The sequence below is a fragment of the Oikopleura dioica genome, chromosome PAR (genome assembly GCF_907165135.1).
Source record: "Oikopleura dioica chromosome PAR, OKI2018_I68_1.0, whole genome shotgun sequence".
Lineage (NCBI taxonomy): Eukaryota > Metazoa > Chordata > Appendicularia > Copelata > Oikopleuridae > Oikopleura > Oikopleura dioica.
Window position 1 is genome coordinate 2,734,490 of NC_137293.1, and position 16,719 is coordinate 2,751,208.

General features: G+C 41.6%; 2 protein-coding genes across 4 annotated transcripts; both read right to left on the minus strand.

Annotated features, from left to right (window-relative positions):
* Positions 1 to 1,298: 1,298 nt before the first annotated feature.
* On the minus strand, positions 1,299 to 10,411 carry LOC145705438 (FRAS1-related extracellular matrix protein 2-like). 3 transcript variants are annotated; one of them, XM_081782916.1, is made up of 18 exons: positions 9,163 to 10,411; positions 8,875 to 9,049; positions 8,720 to 8,773; positions 6,199 to 8,496; positions 4,709 to 5,703; positions 4,481 to 4,667; positions 4,246 to 4,438; positions 3,705 to 3,957; positions 3,476 to 3,665; positions 3,327 to 3,435; positions 3,191 to 3,217; positions 2,867 to 3,075; positions 2,549 to 2,725; positions 2,317 to 2,504; positions 2,124 to 2,270; positions 1,825 to 2,071; positions 1,668 to 1,781; positions 1,299 to 1,620 (listed from the first exon to the last, which is right to left on the minus strand). In XM_081782916.1, the coding sequence occupies exons 1-18, from the start codon at positions 10,384 to 10,386 to the stop codon at positions 1,571 to 1,573; spliced, it is 6,837 nt and encodes a 2,278-aa protein (XP_081639042.1). In that variant the 5' UTR covers positions 10,387 to 10,411; the 3' UTR covers positions 1,299 to 1,570. The 3 variants fall into 3 exon arrangements, with proteins under 3 accessions (XP_081639042.1, XP_081639044.1, XP_081639043.1); XM_081782918.1 differs by lacking the exon at positions 8,720 to 8,773; XM_081782917.1 differs by lacking the exon at positions 3,191 to 3,217.
* Positions 10,412 to 10,709: 298 nt separating this feature from the next.
* On the minus strand, positions 10,710 to 15,083 carry LOC145701208 (extracellular matrix protein 3-like). The gene is made up of 5 exons (XM_081778435.1): positions 15,051 to 15,083; positions 13,757 to 13,912; positions 12,537 to 13,319; positions 12,334 to 12,357; positions 10,710 to 12,155 (listed from the first exon to the last, which is right to left on the minus strand). Exons 1-5 carry the CDS (start codon positions 15,081 to 15,083, stop codon positions 10,710 to 10,712), a joined length of 2,442 nt encoding a protein of 813 aa, XP_081634561.1.
* Between the last annotated feature and the right edge of the window lie 1,636 nt (positions 15,084 to 16,719).

Below are 16,719 nucleotides of genomic sequence, written 5' to 3' on the forward strand. Positions count from 1 at the left end.
ATGCGATGGTTTCGATTGCCAAAATAACGGAACTTGTGTTACCGAATCTGGAGATGCTAAATGCTTTTGTCCTGATCCATACCTAGGGCTCTCTTCATTTCTTTGCATCATTGATGCAGCATCAATGACTTTATTATATCGTTTAGAGCCTTTATATGGCGCAATTTATGATTTTTCTTAGCAAAGCCAAGTGAACCCTGATATCAGACAGGAGATAAGTGTCAAACTCATCCTTGCGATGTAATTTATTGTCAGAACAACGGAAAATGCGAGGTTCAAAATGACGCCGGTTTATGTCTTTGTGAAAAGCCGTTTTTGGAAATGTCTGCGAACATCATCCTTGCGATGGTATCAACTGTCAAAATGGTGGAACTTGCGATGATCAAAATGAGGTCGGTAAATGCAATTGCCCAGAGCCATTTTTGGGTGATCTCTGCGATAAACATCCATGTGATGATCTTGAATGCGGTGATCATGGAGACTGTAATGTTGAATCTGGAAATGCTCAATGTTCTTGTCATGAACCATATGAAGGGCTCTTATCATTTATTTTTGAAAGGCCGTTATTACTAATAACTTATTAGACATGAAACACTACATAAATATTGTCTCTTATCCTTGCTCGATATGCATATTACTTTGAGCCCTTATATAAGACAGGAGATAAATGCCAAACTCATCCTTGCGATTTAATAACCTGTCAAAATGGTGGAAACTGTATCGTTGTAAATGGAAACGGTCAATGCAGTTGCTCTGGTTCATTCAGTGGTATATTCTGTCAATGTCCGCCGAATTTTGTACGACCAGCGGAAAGTTTGAACTGGCAATCGGCAAAAACTTACTGCACTCAAATTGGAGGTTTTTTGGCATTCTTTCGGGACGAGAACGAGTTCAGCATTTTTAAAAACGCTCGACACGATAATAATGAAGAGTGGATCGGATACCACCAAAAGTACCCCAATAATAATGATATCTACGAAACAGTTGACGGAGAAGAGGCAATTTTCTTCAATTGGGATAAGAGTAGCGGTGAACCAAGTAGTGCTGATGAACAATGCGTGAAAATCAAGCCAGCCGAGCAGTTTGTTATGCATGATTCGGGTTGCAACGCTCTCAGAAAATTTACCTGTATGAAATCGCAAAATTGCTGAAACTTTTGATATGGAAGAGTTTTTTTTGTGAAAAATGATTTTGCAACACTAATTCAAAATAAACACTTATTTCTTTTTTGCCAACAATTTGTTCAGAATTGAAATAATGAAAATACATCTTGAGATATAAAAATGAAAATTCCGAAAATATTTCATATTTTATTTACAATATTTGAACTTGCATAAGTCGGGAACTAGATACTTTCTTTTGTACAATAATAATGCTGTTTTGACAAATTTTCAAAAAGTAACGTCTTGTGTGTTTCAGGTTTCTGGGTTGTTCGGGTTCGAATTTGATAGAAAATGAGTTTCAGTAACGATAACTTTTATGATAAGAGGTTTTGAGGTAAAGTACTGAGGCTTGAGAGGGGTTCTGGTCTTTTTCCCTGGCGAGGAAGACAGGTCGTGTTTTAGAAATTCTAGACTTCGGTACCAGATGGTATCGAGGAGTTTGATGAGCTTGATCCTTCTGAAATTAATACATAAGCTCATTTAATATTTGAAGAGGGATATTACCATGTGGCCTGACAATTGGCTTGAAAGCATCAGAATTCGATCTGGCCTGGGCATAACCAGTTGTCGGATAATTTCCATCATTTCTTCTTCGGAAGACAACGAGGACAAAGATCGCTAGATTTGAATTAATGCTCTTATTCTAGTTTCTCTTTCATACCAATAAACAAGATACCGCCAGCAGCCAGGATAATCATCCAGTTAAATTGCGCCTTTTGAGTCTCCATTTCTTCAAATGCTTCTTCTGACATCAGACGAATTGGCATCATGTTGGTTCCTCGATCGAAGCCGATTCCGATGTCTTCGGGTGAGGCAGCTCGTCGAACAATTGAGTGTCGTCGGACTCGTTTAGTCGAAGATCGGACGGTGTAAATTGTGTGGAGGTACCATTCTGCCCCGACATTCACCTGAAAAAATAGAAATAATATCAATAGTTATTTCACTAAAAACCGAACTAACCTGAAAAAGCGGAGTAGAATCCATTCTGAAACCATCAGATCCTGGCTGCTCGGTCAATCCTTTAGCCGAAGGATCATCGACGGCCAAAACAGCATTGAAGGGAACTGAGTTCAAGTTGTCATCTTCTGTGTCTGGCTGCTCTTTATCCTGAAAGCAGTTATTTAGACCACGATAACCAGATTTAATGACGTACGATGACTTTGAATCGGTAAAGAAGGAGGTGAGAGTCAGCTAGACATCCATATTCGCTGTTTGCTGGGTTGTATTTGGGAATGTATCCTTCAGATCCGGAGCACAAGAAGACTTTTTCGATGTTGACGGTAAATCCTTCGCCAAGAGACTGGACGGGATCGACTTGGACTCGCCCATAAATTTGCGCACCTAAAATATCAATAAGCCGATTTCTAGAATAATCGATACATTACCTTCTGGGAAAGCAACATCAGAGCTCTCAGTGACTTGGATGGCCGAGTCGGCAGTCCAAAGATCTTTCTTGGAGAGAAGCGAGAAAGTAGTGTTCAAGGAGAATTGTTCAGCAACTGGATCGGAGACTTGTTGGGCACGGAGAGGAAGGGCGAATTCGACTGGCTCCCTCGGATTGCCTAAAAAGACCATATTAGAAGGATTTTTTCGGGAAATATTTAATTTCAGAAATTTTCTTCCGTTGATTTCTTGTATCACTCTTTTTTACTCTTTCAACAAATGTGAACTGAATAGGCTCGGGAAGTAAAAATTTAACTTACACTTAGGAGGATCGGAATAAGTCTGATCATGCGAAACTGTGCAAGGAATCAGTGAAATCTTGTAGTCGCCAGAGTAATCCGTGATAGCATAGTTCGACACGAAGCTCCATTGCTGCTCGGGAGTACTGTAGGTCTTATCGGATCGAATGAGATTCAGAGTAAAGCTCAATTCAGGGTGCTGGACAGATGTAACCGTCGATTCAGCAGCGCTAGAAAAAAAGTGAGTATTTTGTTGGAGAAAGAGTCTATTAATAAGAGATCAAGGAGTAAGAATTGTGTGAGTGAGTGATTATTTAGCACCAATGTTATGGAAAATGAACTTACGTGTATCCTACATCAGGATCATCCTCGCTAAAAATGAAATGATGAAATGATCATAATGAACGGTGAACTTGAGCTACTAAATGACAAAGAACAAGTGTGCTTCACACGTGAGTTTTCGACTTTTCTAGAATAATACCTTCCAGGATGTTCCAGGACAAACATTCCAGTGAATCGAGCTACAGTCTTGAATCGGACAACGAGTCGGCCATCAGGTCTGATTTTCATCGACGTTGGGTAGAAAGTGCCTAAAAGGATGAGAAAATGAGAATTAAGAACTGAACAAACCTGGTAGAGTCGACTCTGGAGGAGTGCCGATTCCGTCCGTCCACATTTTTGCGGTGTCATAAACGAAAGTCAATCGCAAATTTGTCTCGAGGTCGAAATGTCTCCATGGAATTCTCGTCGGCGAGTGGGAAATGTACGAAACATACAGCGGCACCGACAGAGTAACATACGAATGAATCAAGTTCAAGACCTAACAACTATTATTCCTTGTCTATTTGAAAAAGAAAACCTGTCCATCTGTTGTGATTTCGCCTCCACAAGCTTGCTGAAGCTCAGACATGTCGTACCATGACTCGAACTCCCAAATACATGCTTCGAGATTGAGGTTTTTATAGAATTGAAGAGTTCGCTCAGATCGTAGGTTTCGATCGAACTGGTAAGGCATCAGGTCGTTGTCAGAGTAGATTTTGGGATTGGAGGTAGCATTTGTCAGGAAGCCAAAATTAGTACGCACTTCTCGCGGAAGAAGCAAATTTGAGCAACTAGAAATATTGTTCAGGGGAACGAAAAAGTGATTCACTAAGGAAGGCTAGCATGCAGTTATCGTGCTTATCCTATCAATTTTTGGTTAAAAATCATGGATAAAAGAATTGATTAGTTGAGTTTTGAGCATTTTGATATTAGATTTATGACTACGATTTGTCACCTATGCATTTGTGCGAGGAACCCACTGAAATATTTATTATTTTCAGTTCATTTTGTTGTTATCAGCTATGCTGGAGTTCTGCTAGTGAAACCCTATGCATACTTAAAATTAAGCAAGTGGATACCTATGCTGTGAGCTTCGGGTGGAATCTTCAGACATTGTGAATTCAAAGTTGGTAAGCTGTTTTGTCGAGATAAGAGGAATAATGCCATCAGTGTGAGGTAGAATCACAGAGACCTTGATGGTGTTTGGATGATGTTCGTCGTCTCCGTCGATGTATCGGATTTTAGCGCTGAATGGATCAGCTCCCATGACACCTTAAGGCCAGATGAGTTTCTAGCTTGAATAGAAGAGGATACCTTCTTGTCTTGGAGGACAAATTCCTTCGTTAGAAATCTTGACAACTTCAGAAGCAGACTCTCGTCCCGGCTCGCCATTATTTTTGACAGCTCTTGCGTGGCACTGGATTCGAGAACCGACGCCAAAGTAAATTGAGTCAAGTGTGATTCGATTAACTGTCGTCATAAAAGTTGTTGCAGACACGTCCTTTATAAATTTTTAACAAGAGAAGAGAGACTTAGATTTACCTGAAGAGGATGAGTGGCTCCGTTTTCGTCGCTTGGCGCGCTGACTTGCCATCTGTACTCAGTCATTTCATTGTCAATCTGCTCGTCTTCGCAGAGGCTTTGGACTTCTTCAAAGACGTCAGATTTCGGGTCGCAAGGGGTGACACAAACGACGGGGTATCCACTCTTTGGCTCTGGAACAGTAGCCGCGGCATTCTTCAACTTATCGTAATCAGCCAAGCTGATGACTTTAGGACTCGTCGGGAATGTAACGTCCGCGAGGATATCTCGCTGCTTTATGTAAACAATTGTTCGGGGCTGAATTATCTCCGGATCGACGCCATTTTCTGGGATGGGATCCTTGATCCAAACGGTAAAGCTTTCCCTGATTTCTTTTCTCTTGTCGTGGAGAATGTCAACTTCGAAACAGCACTTGTCATCGTCCCGTTCAATTTTGATCATTTTCGAGAGCGGAATGTAGTCAAGTCCAGAATCGGCATTGCCATCCTTAGTATGTATCCGGAGCTCGAGTTCGCCAGCAAGATCACCAGTTCTGACGACGCAGATTCTCAATCGCTGGGTATTTCCTTCCGCTGGCTCGACAACCTCGTACAGTGGCTTTTCGAAGCCAACAGTTGGCTGGTCTCCATCATCCTTGATTTTCACGAGGGTGTCAAATCGCTCACCAAGTTTTGCTCCGACTGGCGAGAGAGGAGTTCCGAGAACAAGTCGAAAATCTTCAGTGGATTCGAAGCTCTCGTCATTAACGAGCTCGACATCGCATTTTGCGACAGTTTGTCCAGGGACAAATCGAACGATGGAAACATCGGTGTTTGGTCGCTCAATGTAATCCTTAGCCACTTGAGCTCCAATTTGCCGGGTGTAGCAGCGGACAGTCGTTTCCTGGTTCAAGTCTCCTTGCCGGATGATCAGAGCGGTTGCGTGGGCTTCGCTCTCCGAAACTTCTACATCTGGCTTTTGGAATTCGACAGAGGGCTTGTCGTCCTCTCGGTCATCTAAAATTCACTTTAACCCTTGTTTAAATATCATTTTGAGTCAATCTCGGCCGAAATGAGCTGACCCCTCTTAGATTGAATTCAAAGAAATAATGCAAGTCATAAAGTAAAATAAAATGAAGTGCACTTAAACTACGATCGTAGACATCCATTTGGCGGCATGAATTTCTTATATTCCTGCCGGCTTCGAAAGTAGATCATCTATATAAAAGGAAGAAAAAGAAGAAGAATGTTTCGTCTTTTTCTACGAAAATGAGAATCACTTTCGTCCCGATTTTCTTCTTTTTTGTCTTTGTAAGTGCCGACCGAAAATTGGACGCAGATGGATATCTTGACGTAAGTTTAAATAATTACTCATGAACTAGAGATACTTTCTAGAGAAATTTTGGAGGAGCGAACTGGAAAAGCATCAAGGAATTTTTTCGGCATCGACTCGGCGGACTCACAGATCCGATTACCTCTTCTGCTTTTATTTAGTTCTTGATTAAAACTCACCGATAGTAATCTTCATTTCATTTGGCTGTCCGATAGCACAGTCCTCAGGCATGCTCAAATACACTTCGAATTGTTCGAGTCCTTCCATGACTGGGTTGCCTAGATCATCTAAGATTGTTACAGTAACGGTGGCGCTCACTGCTTCCGGCTCAAAAGTTACGACCTTGCTGATTGCTACGTAGTCAGATCCGGCCTCGGCTGCGTGATATTTTAAATCAGCAATGATGTCATCAGCAGATCTTCGTCTTCTATTTGCACTTGCAAGAGAGGTAGGGATATTTGGAGATCGAGAGCGAACAATGACCGACGATTCTCCGGTCAGATCGGATCCGCTTCGGAGGACTTGGAATTCTACTTGTCCGACGTTTTCCTCAACATCGATATGTTTTACGTTAAATTTGACAACTGGAGTATCAGCGGGGTCCTTGAGAATAACCACTTTTGTTTCATTCATTTCTTCGTCGATTCGACCACCGGTTGGTTGAGACAAGACGACTGTAAAGTTTTCTTCTGGCTCGTAAAGCGAGTCATCAATGATTGTGATTTCGCAGAAAGCTTCCTTCTGACCAGGACCGAATCTAATGACGCTTTGGTGCGATTCCGGTCGAGAAATGAAGTCGAAATACGATTCAAGTGGGATTGGCCCAGTTCCGCCGGCTGAACCAGAAACAGTGCTGCAAATGACGGCTAGTTCCATCGAAACATCGCCAACTCGTTGGATGGGAACTCGAAGGATACCGACATTCTCGACAGTATCAATTTGTGGTTCAGGAAGGAAAACGGTCGATTCATCATCTGGGTCGATAATTTCGACTGTCGCTCGTGAAGGTTCCTCGATAATTGTCATGATTGGATCAGAAAGTTGAACCTCGAAGTTTTCGGCTTCTTCATAAATGTCGTCGTCGAGAATGCGAATCTTCCAGACTGCATCGGTTTGCCCTGGATTAAGCTGAACTTGGTTCGAAGAAATAGCTTCGTTCTTGAAATCCAGGAGTTTTTCAGCAAGAACATCGATCGTATTGACACTGACGAAGGCTGTCTCACCGAGATAGCCTCTTCTAGAAACGGTGACAATGAGTTCTTTGTCAGCTTCGTCGACAGTGATCATTTCCTTGGCAAGTGAGGTGAAACTCCAGCGGCAGATAAATTTCAGATCTTCTCGCTTGTTTCCACCTTGGTCGACCAAATCGAAAATGATAAAGTCCTCTGTTTCTTGGACATCATCGTCAAGAGCGTATCGGATTGCCTTGTCATCAATATCTTTTTGTGTGAAGTAATCGACTTCTTGAGGAACTTGCGCAGGAAGAGCCTTGAGAATTCGGCCATGTCTTGGGAGTTCTTTGATCTGGTATTTGAGGTCTGGATTGAAACTGTCTCTGTCTGTGGCTCTTAGATGCTTCTTTGTTATTGTGAAGGTTTTGGTTCCGTCCGCGTTTTGCTCGACGTAAGAACCGGGTTTGTTCACCACGAGTTTTGGAATTTCATCATCAACTGGGACAATGTCGATGGGGAAAGTCACCGCTCCACGATGAGTGTCTTTGAGTTCAGGGAACAAATAGAAGTCATCGTGAGTGCCGTCGGTAACAAGGAATCGGAATTGGTCTTTCGTGCTTTCGCTGCCGTCATGTTTGTAGGTGATCTTGTTGTTCTTCAAATCCGCAAGAGTGAACTCAGATGCGATAAAAGATCCGTCAAAATTGAGACTTCCATGGATTGGGTCACCAACGATTGTGACTCGAACTTGCGAATCATCAGTATCTTGGTCTTCGATGGAAACTTCAAAGGGAGAAATAAGTTTCTCAGCGCCTTCATTCAGTCTGATTCCGTCGACTTTGACCACTGGAAGCTTGTTATCAATGGGCAGAATATTTACACGGAATGTTCGGTAAACAGTATTCGTTCCATCAGTCACGGAAAATTCAAAAGCGTCCATTCGAATCTCATCATCTGCCGTGTGAACGTATCGAATCTTTGAACCGACCAGTTCTCGCATCGTGAATGTCGTTCTTTTCTTGCCGGGGCTGTCAGTAGACTCAAGATGGCCCTTGATCGGCATTTTGTTCACCTTGAAGATCAGATCCAAATCGTTGGAATTCAAGTCTGAGGCCTGAAGAAGATCAGTAGTGATCGTTCTTCGTCCATCTTCAGGAAGAGTAAGTCCCTCATTGAAGACCATTGGGTACAATTTGTCCCCAGACTCGATTTGGATGAAGAATTTTCTGTCAATAAGTCGATTGAGACCATCGGTGACTTCGAAAACGAAGTAGTCTCGCTGTTCATCAAGCGATTGAAGCGAATCTAAATTTGTTATCAAATCGAAATTCCGGATAACTAAGAAATTTCACTACAAAAGACTGGCAAGCAAAATTTTTCTCGGCAGACTTTACAGATGTAAGCGAGCAAACAGGATAATATAAACTACAAGACTATGAATTTTGGTCAAAATCCAAAATTTGGGATGAAGGAAGAATTTAATCAAATGACGAGACTCGGATTCAACAACAAAAAGAGATACTATTACCCGTTGTTGAAGATGACGTAAAGTCACTAAAATAGTCCGCCGGCGACAGGGCGTCTGGATAAAAAACAGTGTTACATAAAGAATATAAATATGCGCGTATACTTGGCAGAGCAAGTATACAAAGCTATTCTAAAAAACGAAAAAAGAAGACTCACCTTCTCCACGTTTGTAAATCACTCGATTTTCCCAAAGTCGGCGCATTTCGAATACATCTCCTTCTGAGAGATATCGACCGTCGGGACTTCCATCGTCCATTCTTAGAGTTCCAAGTCGAGGTGGATGAGTGATGATGATCATGAGGTCTTCATCTACACTGTCCAAGTCAGTTACCTTGAAATAATATTAAAAGGCCATAAAATAACTGGAAAATTTTAGAAATAAACTGAATGATCTGAATTTATAAAACAATACCCTCCTGCATATGGATTGTACATTGCGAATACCTTCAAAATATCAGCTCCGATTCTAGCGCTTCTATCTTCATGAGCCATTTGAAGTCCTCTGTTGATCTCAACTCTTGGCGTCTCATCATCCACAGGGATAATATCAATTGGGATAGTCTCGTCAGTCACATGTTTTCCATCAGTTAACTGAAGCTTGATCGAGTCTTCGAAGTTTTCAGAATCGTCATGTTCGAAAGCGATTTCATGAGCCTTGAGCTGCTCACAAGTGAAGGAGTCGATCGATTCTGTCGATTCAAGGGTGTTCATTCCGAGGTAAATTATCTTTCCAAATTTCGGTGGAGAAGTGACGATGAAGGTTAATTCGTCGAAAGGAATGTCAAGGTCGCGGCAATTCAAAATGCTTTCGTCCAAATTGAGAATATCGCCTTCGCGAACTCTCCATCTCGAGTATTCAATTTTTGGTTCCTCGTCGTTGACAGGATTGATGATCACAGTGATCTTCTTCTGGATGCTCTCATTATTCTGCTTGTCTCTGCAACGGATCCAAAATTCATCCGCAGTCGGCTCGTATCCCTTGTGAATGGATTGGACGTAGTTGATAAACTCGTTAGGAAGATCGGCTGCTCGGAAATCGGTGATGGCTTCTCCCGCTCTTGATTTCTCGCTGCCGGGGAGAGGAGAGATGTTCTCAAGGAAACCAAATTCTGGCTGCGGGTCGATTCGGCAAATAATATCTTCTGGGCTCGTATCTGCATCATTGATCTCCAAGTGCGATGGATTCACGGAGCTCTTGCTTCCTTCATCGACAGTTATGCTTTGAAGGACAGTGACAAGTGGGAACTGATTGTCGACAGGGATGATACGAACATGAGTTATGATTTCCATACTTTCTGCTCTTCCGTGAATGTCTTGAGCCTGAAGAATGAAGAGATCTTGCACCTCTTCTGGTCCAATTTCTTGGTTGTTGTGCTGGTACACGACTCGTCCATTCGCCAAATCAGCGGTTGTTACCGGCTGGGTCATTGCTGGCAGAGCAAGGCCATCTTTCAGCAACTGGCCCTTCTCAGGCTGCTTGACAATTGTAAATGAGAGGTCCTTGTCAGCAGCTTCTGGTGGTCCCAAGAAATATTTAGCGAGGGTCAGCTCGGTTTGGGATCTTTCAGGAACGACAAGAGTAGTTTCAGACGGGTTTCGCTGAGTTGGCTCTGGAATCACGGGACGAGGGATGACGACAACGTCGACATTCACAGGGAAGGAGTGCATACCGTCGGTTACTTCGAGTCGAATGATGTCTTATTTGGCTAGTCATTGTAAGTGTTATTATTTTCATTGAAAACCATAATTTATTTATTGAGTTGGAGGAAGGAAATATTTTTAAAAAGATTTCTTAGACGGCTTATGATTTCAATTTTCAAATAATTCAAATTTCAAGAAATAATAAGATAATGCTGATTCAAAGGGTGCATAAAACATATTTGGCATGAACTTTCAAGCTCTCCCCTAATTACGTCCGCTGGCATCATGACTTTGCGCGCAATTATGGCAATAAAAGCGCACGCACCTGATTCTAACGCTTATGATTACCTTCACTCAATCGCCCTAAAACATCCAAAGACCGTATCAAAAATGATTAGCCAGTTTCCTGAAATATCATCATCACCGTTGTTTGCATATGAAATGTCACCAGCGACAATATCAAGCTTGAAAAATTCTGATCCAACTTCAATCTTTATATCTGCGATTCGCAGCTCTCCGTGAGCAGGCTCCTCGAGCAGCATAAATGCTAGGATCTCATCGGCAGTGTCCATATCCGTTACGTCCAATTTATCTTGCGTCACGGTCACAGACTCGCCCTGCATCACCTGCAGGCCCATGTTGGTAACGACCGGCTCGGCGTTGTCCATTGGCATGAGTTCGATGGTGAAGCTCTGATCATAGAGTGTATTTTGCATGGCGTCGGACACGTGATAGTTAAACTGGACAACGCGGCGGACAAGCCCCAAATCTCGGTTCGGAGCTTCGTAGACGATTTTCAAATGGTTGACCATTTGCTGGGTGAATTGCTGAACCTCCTGGTTTGTATCTGCCCAGAGAAGGCGACCCATTGATTGGCCGGTAGCGACATCGTGAGGTTTTGTCGTGATGTCAATCACAACTTCTTCTGGTGGAGATACATTATCGACAAAGTTGAAATTTGATTTTCGAAGCGGCGCTGTTTCGTACTCATTCACCCTCATTCCAAGAGTACAGGGGTAGAAATTGCAGCGGGGTGGATCATCATCACGTGGGTGGATGAAAATTGTGTAGTTGAATGACAAGCCTGTGTTGCCCCGAATGTCTGATGCTGTCAATTCGAGCTCTTCGATTTCAACATTCAGTTGGTTTACTCCTGCGTTGTGCATGTACTCGACCTGCTTTCTCTGCACTTGCTCGGATGTGAAGGTTCTTGTGACAGTCCATTGCCCCTCATCGTTGAGGACGAACAATTCTCCTTTGGTGAGAGGATTCTGAAGAGTGTAAAGAGTGGGGCCATTGCTGTCAATATCGACATCTTCGAGGTCAATCGTGACATTGGAATTCTTGTAAATTTCAGCGCCGAGATTCTTGATGATCTGAGGAGGTTGATCATCGATTGGAACGATCCAGATAGGGAAAAGAATTTCAATCGAGCTTTCTCCATCCGAAATTTCCATAATAATGTTGTCAACAAATGTATCAGAATCATCGTGCTGATAGACAACCGAGCATGATTCAATGTCGCTTCCGGAGAACATGTCAATCGCCATTGGTCCAACAAAAATTTGGCCGTGCTTGGTTCCATCAAGGACACGAAGATTCAAATTTCCCGTTGGAGTGTCTTTGTCTGTCAATTTTAATTCATCCGGACCGATGCATCGACGACTTCCTTCGTAAAGAATGAGACCATTGTTTTCCATGGCGAATGGTGTGTCATTCTCCATCGCCTGGATTTTGATGTAGAAAGGGACCCAAGGAGAGGTTCCTCCATCTTCGTCGTGGATCCGGAAATTGACCTAAGAATGAAGCTGATTATTAGATTCAAAAGATCTTTTTTTGAACGAGTTTTTATGTTAAATGGATGGTTTTTGGCATATTTTTAACTTGGCGGAATATAAAATGATGTTAATAAAGTGTCAAATGGGATGGCAATGGTCAGGTGTGTGTCCTAAGGCTTGTGCCCCGGGGCGTTACCTTCATTGTCGACTGTATTTGGGGCTATATTGAAGACTGTTAATGACAATATAAAATTGACGAAAAACACAGGACGGAAACGAGGGCGCGATAGGGTCAAAATGGGGTTGTTAACCCTACTATGGTCTTTTCCGCCCGATACTTCAAAAAAAAAGAAATGTCAAAACATTTCAACTCGAAAATTTTTGAAGAAAATTTCTTACAGAAAGGAGTCGGTCAAAGGCAGAATCGGCCGCTGGAGGTTGGAAGGCAATTTTGTTGTCAAGCAGTTCCGATTGGTAAAAGCTCAGAATTGGTCTCGTTCGATCATCAGTGGAAACAAAGAAGCCGGATTTCGGTTGATCATCAAATTCCACGACAAGTAGTCTTTCGTCTGTTTCGTAGTCTTTTCCGAATAGAACGTCTCGTGTCAGGGCAGTAAGGATAAATTGATCGACGTAGAGTTTCAACTCCGCTTGAGGATCGACATTTGGCGGCTCGTTTTTCGCAGCAGCGCGAATGTTGATCTGGAGGTCGAACCATTCTCGCTCGTGAACGAAGCCGGACTTGTCTTCAATCTCGATCAGAAGCGGTTGATGATCCTTGTCAGGAGTGCCAGTAGCGCCAGAATGCCTGTAATAGATGCCGGAATTAACAAAATCGTCGCAGGTAGATCTGACAGGAGCGTAGGCCAATTTTCCGTATTTGGGCCAGATTCCAATTTTCGGATTATCAGACAAAAAACGCCGGTCGAAGGGCGGCGATCCTTCGAAAATTGGATAAACTTCGCCGAGCAATTCTTGATTGTCGATGTAAACTCGCTCTGTTGGGCGGTATGCCTCGGGAATTGTGACGAAGCATTCGAGCTCGGTACTGTCGGAGTAACTGTAATCATCGGAGGAGATGAAGGAGGTGATCGATTTTGTCGGGTCGAAGTCGATTTTGAGGATGGTGGAGTCGATTGCTTTGGATTCTCCGGCGAGTCGTGTTACTTCTTTTTGAGAGTTCTTTTACTTTTTAACCGGCAATTCCGGGCACTAATTTACTGAAATATCTTGAGACATCATACCCTAAGCTGCAATAATTCTCAAAAGAAGGTCCTTAACGGAGCCCACCAGGGTGGCAAATCCGTAGTTATTGATGAACGTGACACTTTTTAACGACCGTAAAAATGTCCCTTTTGAACTTACTCGGCTGAACAAAAATCTCGTAAAAATGCCGAAAACGGTCTTTGTTCCTGACGGCTTTCATTTCTAACAAAATTAGAATTCTTAAGAACTCTTCCTAAGTCATTAAAATCTTTAATCAAATCGTGCGGCGTCAGCAAGACTTCAATTTCGATTTGAAGTGGTAAAATTTTCTTCGTCGTCCTCGTTTCATAATGAACTTGTAAAGATATCCTGTCGCTTCTGGGCTCTGCTCGCCCGTAATGCTGGTAAAATACTTCATCTTCGGTGAAATCGCATGGGAAGCGATCGACGTTCAATTCTCCAACAACCTGTTCGATGGGAGAGGGGAGGACGCGAACTTCGCACGTGTTCCCTCCTTCCGCAGAAATTTGTAGATGGGGCCATAAGGGGCTTGATCGGCCAATCGGAACCTGAAAAATTTGATTTGAGAAATTTTGGGAACCATAAAAGAAAATCGAAAATTTTGTGTATTGTTTTTATGTCTTAACTGATTTGATTGTTAAGACTCTAGATTTTGAAGAATTGGACAACCAATCATTGCTGTGTTATGAGAATTCTTTACTAAAACGATTTTACAGAATAAGTGAACTGAAACACTTGTCAATGGGACGCTTCAAGAAGCCCAAAAAGCTCCTTGAATGCCTCTCAAAATCTTCCGAAACAGGACAACTTGAACCTGCTTTATTTGACAATTTCGATATGAATCAATGAAAGAGTACCTGTATTTTTTCATTTTTGGTGACAATTCGGGCAGGCGCGCGGTCCGGAGGTGCAAAGCCTGTTTCAGTTTTGAAAATGTAGTCTTTATCGCGACGATCAGGTGACTCACAAGGCGATTTAGAAAAGGCAAAAGTGATAAGCTCGATGCGATAAAAAATTATGGTCTGGGAAAAATCTGTACTCAAATACCTAAATTCGCTTTTTTTGAAAAAAAAAAGTTCAATTCAAAATGAAGCCGCATGCGGCTTTTATATTTTATTTTCAAAACCATTCCTGTCTCGGCTGCGGCCAGTCCAAGAAGACTGAGCCACCTCATCGTCGGTGGCTGCTTATTTTCTGTTCAAAAATCATCAATCTTTCAAGTTCCTCCTTTTCGTGTAAATTGATTATCAATAAATCCCTTGACCGGAAGCAGGTGCGCTAAAACTTTCTCCGAAAACTTTCAAGCATCCAAAATTGATCGAGCTTGAAAGTTGGAGCTCACTTTGCGCTCGCGGTCAAAATTCACGCCTGAGCGATTTCCAAAGGGTTCCTGAAAATAAAATGCGCGCGGACAACAACTGCCTAATTGGTGATTATACATAACGGAGGAAAAAAAAGAAGAAAACTTCAAGGGCTTTTCTTTTTTGAATTGATGGGGCAATATTTATGAAAATTTTGGCGCGAGATTTAAAAATGAAATTTCGGCAAATTTTTAATTATTTCAAAAAAGTCACTATGAATTTGATTTTATTTTCGACTAAAAATACAAATTTACGCCGGCATTTTTATGAATAAATAAAGTAAGCGGATCATTTTGTCTTTTTTATCTTTGATGATGAAAATTACCGTTTGAACTCGAAGTTTGATTCTTTTCTTCATTTTTATTTGAGTCAGATGTGCGTTTTACGAGCATTTTGAATCGAGCTATTTAAATCATTAGTACAACCTCGTTAACATTTAAAAGTTGATTTTGCTTTGTTCTAACAGATTTATGATCTAAGAAAAAAGAATCTTCCCTCTGATGAAATATTCGCCTGAAAATAATAACCGTTCATTTGCACCCCACTTGGCCACCTGAAAATCCCACCCGGGCGAGTAGCCTTTACCCACCAATCTTCCACATTCCAAGGCCCTTTCAAAATGTAAAAAAGACGAGCCTTCGAAAATTCACGGCCATCTAAAAGGACAAAAGGCGGGCTTTTCAAGGCTTTTGAAAATAAAGAACAATGCTTGACGAAGAAAAAAAGTCCGGCAAACGATGGACAGAAAAGACGCTTTACGGGTTATTGATAATCAAATAAGTTTGAGTGTGAAAAACATTCATGCTCAAATCGGACTAAAATGCGATTTTGGACTAATACGAAGGATTTGGGTCACGAGACAAGTGACCAAAACTTGATAAAGGACCTAAAGAGCCTAACAAAATAGCCGAGTAGCGGCTTTTTTAAACGAAGCCGCAAAGCGGCTTTGCCAGATATAGGAACTTACCCTTGCGAAGCCGTTTTGCAGCTTTTTTTCTCAAAAAAGCCGCTTTGCGGCTTATCGTTTTAGCCCATTTTTTGCTCTAAGAGATAGTATCCGGGAAAAATGCTTTTCTGCGAAGCCGCAAGCGGCTTTGTTTTGAAATTTATTCGTTAAAATTACTTTTTTCAATTTTATTTTTGAACAGTTCCTAATCTTCTTGAATCTGTTTTCGCCTGTTTTCTTCTTAGTTATCTCTTGATTTTAAACTTTCTCTGGTTGAAGAGATCTAAGTTGCCATAGTTTGTTATTAATGTGTTTTGAGATTGAGCGATGAGGTAGTAGAGTTGAGTATTTTTTTTTTCAAGCGACGACGTTGCGCACAAAGGTCGCTTTTGGCAAGAGCGCCGCCGCGGTGATACGCGCCACGCGCAACACGGGGGCGGCAAAACTCCCTTTTTTATTTTTAAAAGTGATTTTTATTTGGTTTATTATTTATGCTCATTTATTTAAAAATAAAATAAACACAGCAGAATTATGAATCCAAAAGCCATAAGAGCACTATCTGTATTTTCGACCTCACATTTTTAAGTTAGCGATATTTGAAAAAATAAATTCTTCACCAAGAATTTTGCTACATTAGAATCATCTTAAAACTCCGGATTTACTTGAAGGAACATTTTCGTTATGAAAAAAGATGATGAAAAAAGCTTATAAAACTCTTCCCGTTATAATTTATCATTGATAAATCAACATCAAGTTCAAAATCCCAGTAAACCTTTGATTCCGGAGCTCGTTTCCGGATTGAGCCGCCACGTGACTTGCCGGCATTTCCGACATAACCTTGAGGAAGCATTTATCATTTATCACCAGCTTATTCATTATTCATCAACCCGCTTTTTTCTTGAAATTTTTGTAAAAGACCTTTGAAATTTGCGCTTTGAAAAATGTTGCTTTCCATCTTTATCAATATAATTTGAATTTTTTTATCGATTGCCAGATTTTAATAGATTTAAAAATTAAAGACGTAGCGCCTTAAAAAGTACCTTTTCGA

Excerpts from the sequence above, each read along its gene's own strand:
- LOC145701208 (XM_081778435.1), bottom strand. The coding sequence starts at position 15,083 with ATGAAGAAAAGAATCAAACTTCGAGTTCAAACG. Across the intron at positions 13,913-15,050 it reads TCAAACTTCGAGTTCAAACG|GTTCCGATTGGCCGATCAAG; the intron begins GTAATTTTCATC and ends CAAATTTTTCAG. Across the intron at positions 12,156-12,333 it reads AAATACAGTCGACAATGAAG|GTCAATTTCCGGATCCACGA; the intron begins GTAACGCCCCGG and ends CTTCATTCTTAG.
- LOC145705438 (XM_081782916.1), bottom strand. The coding sequence starts at position 10,386 with ATGCACTCCTTCCCTGTGAATGTCGACGTTGTCGTCATCCCTCGTCCC. Across the intron at positions 3,218-3,326 it reads GTCCTGGAACATCCTGGAAG|CGAGGATGATCCTGATGTAG; the intron begins GTATTATTCTAG and ends TTTCATTTTTAG. Across the intron at positions 2,726-2,866 it reads TTATTCCGATCCTCCTAAGT|GCAATCCGAGGGAGCCAGTC; the intron begins GTAAGTTAAATT and ends TGGTCTTTTTAG.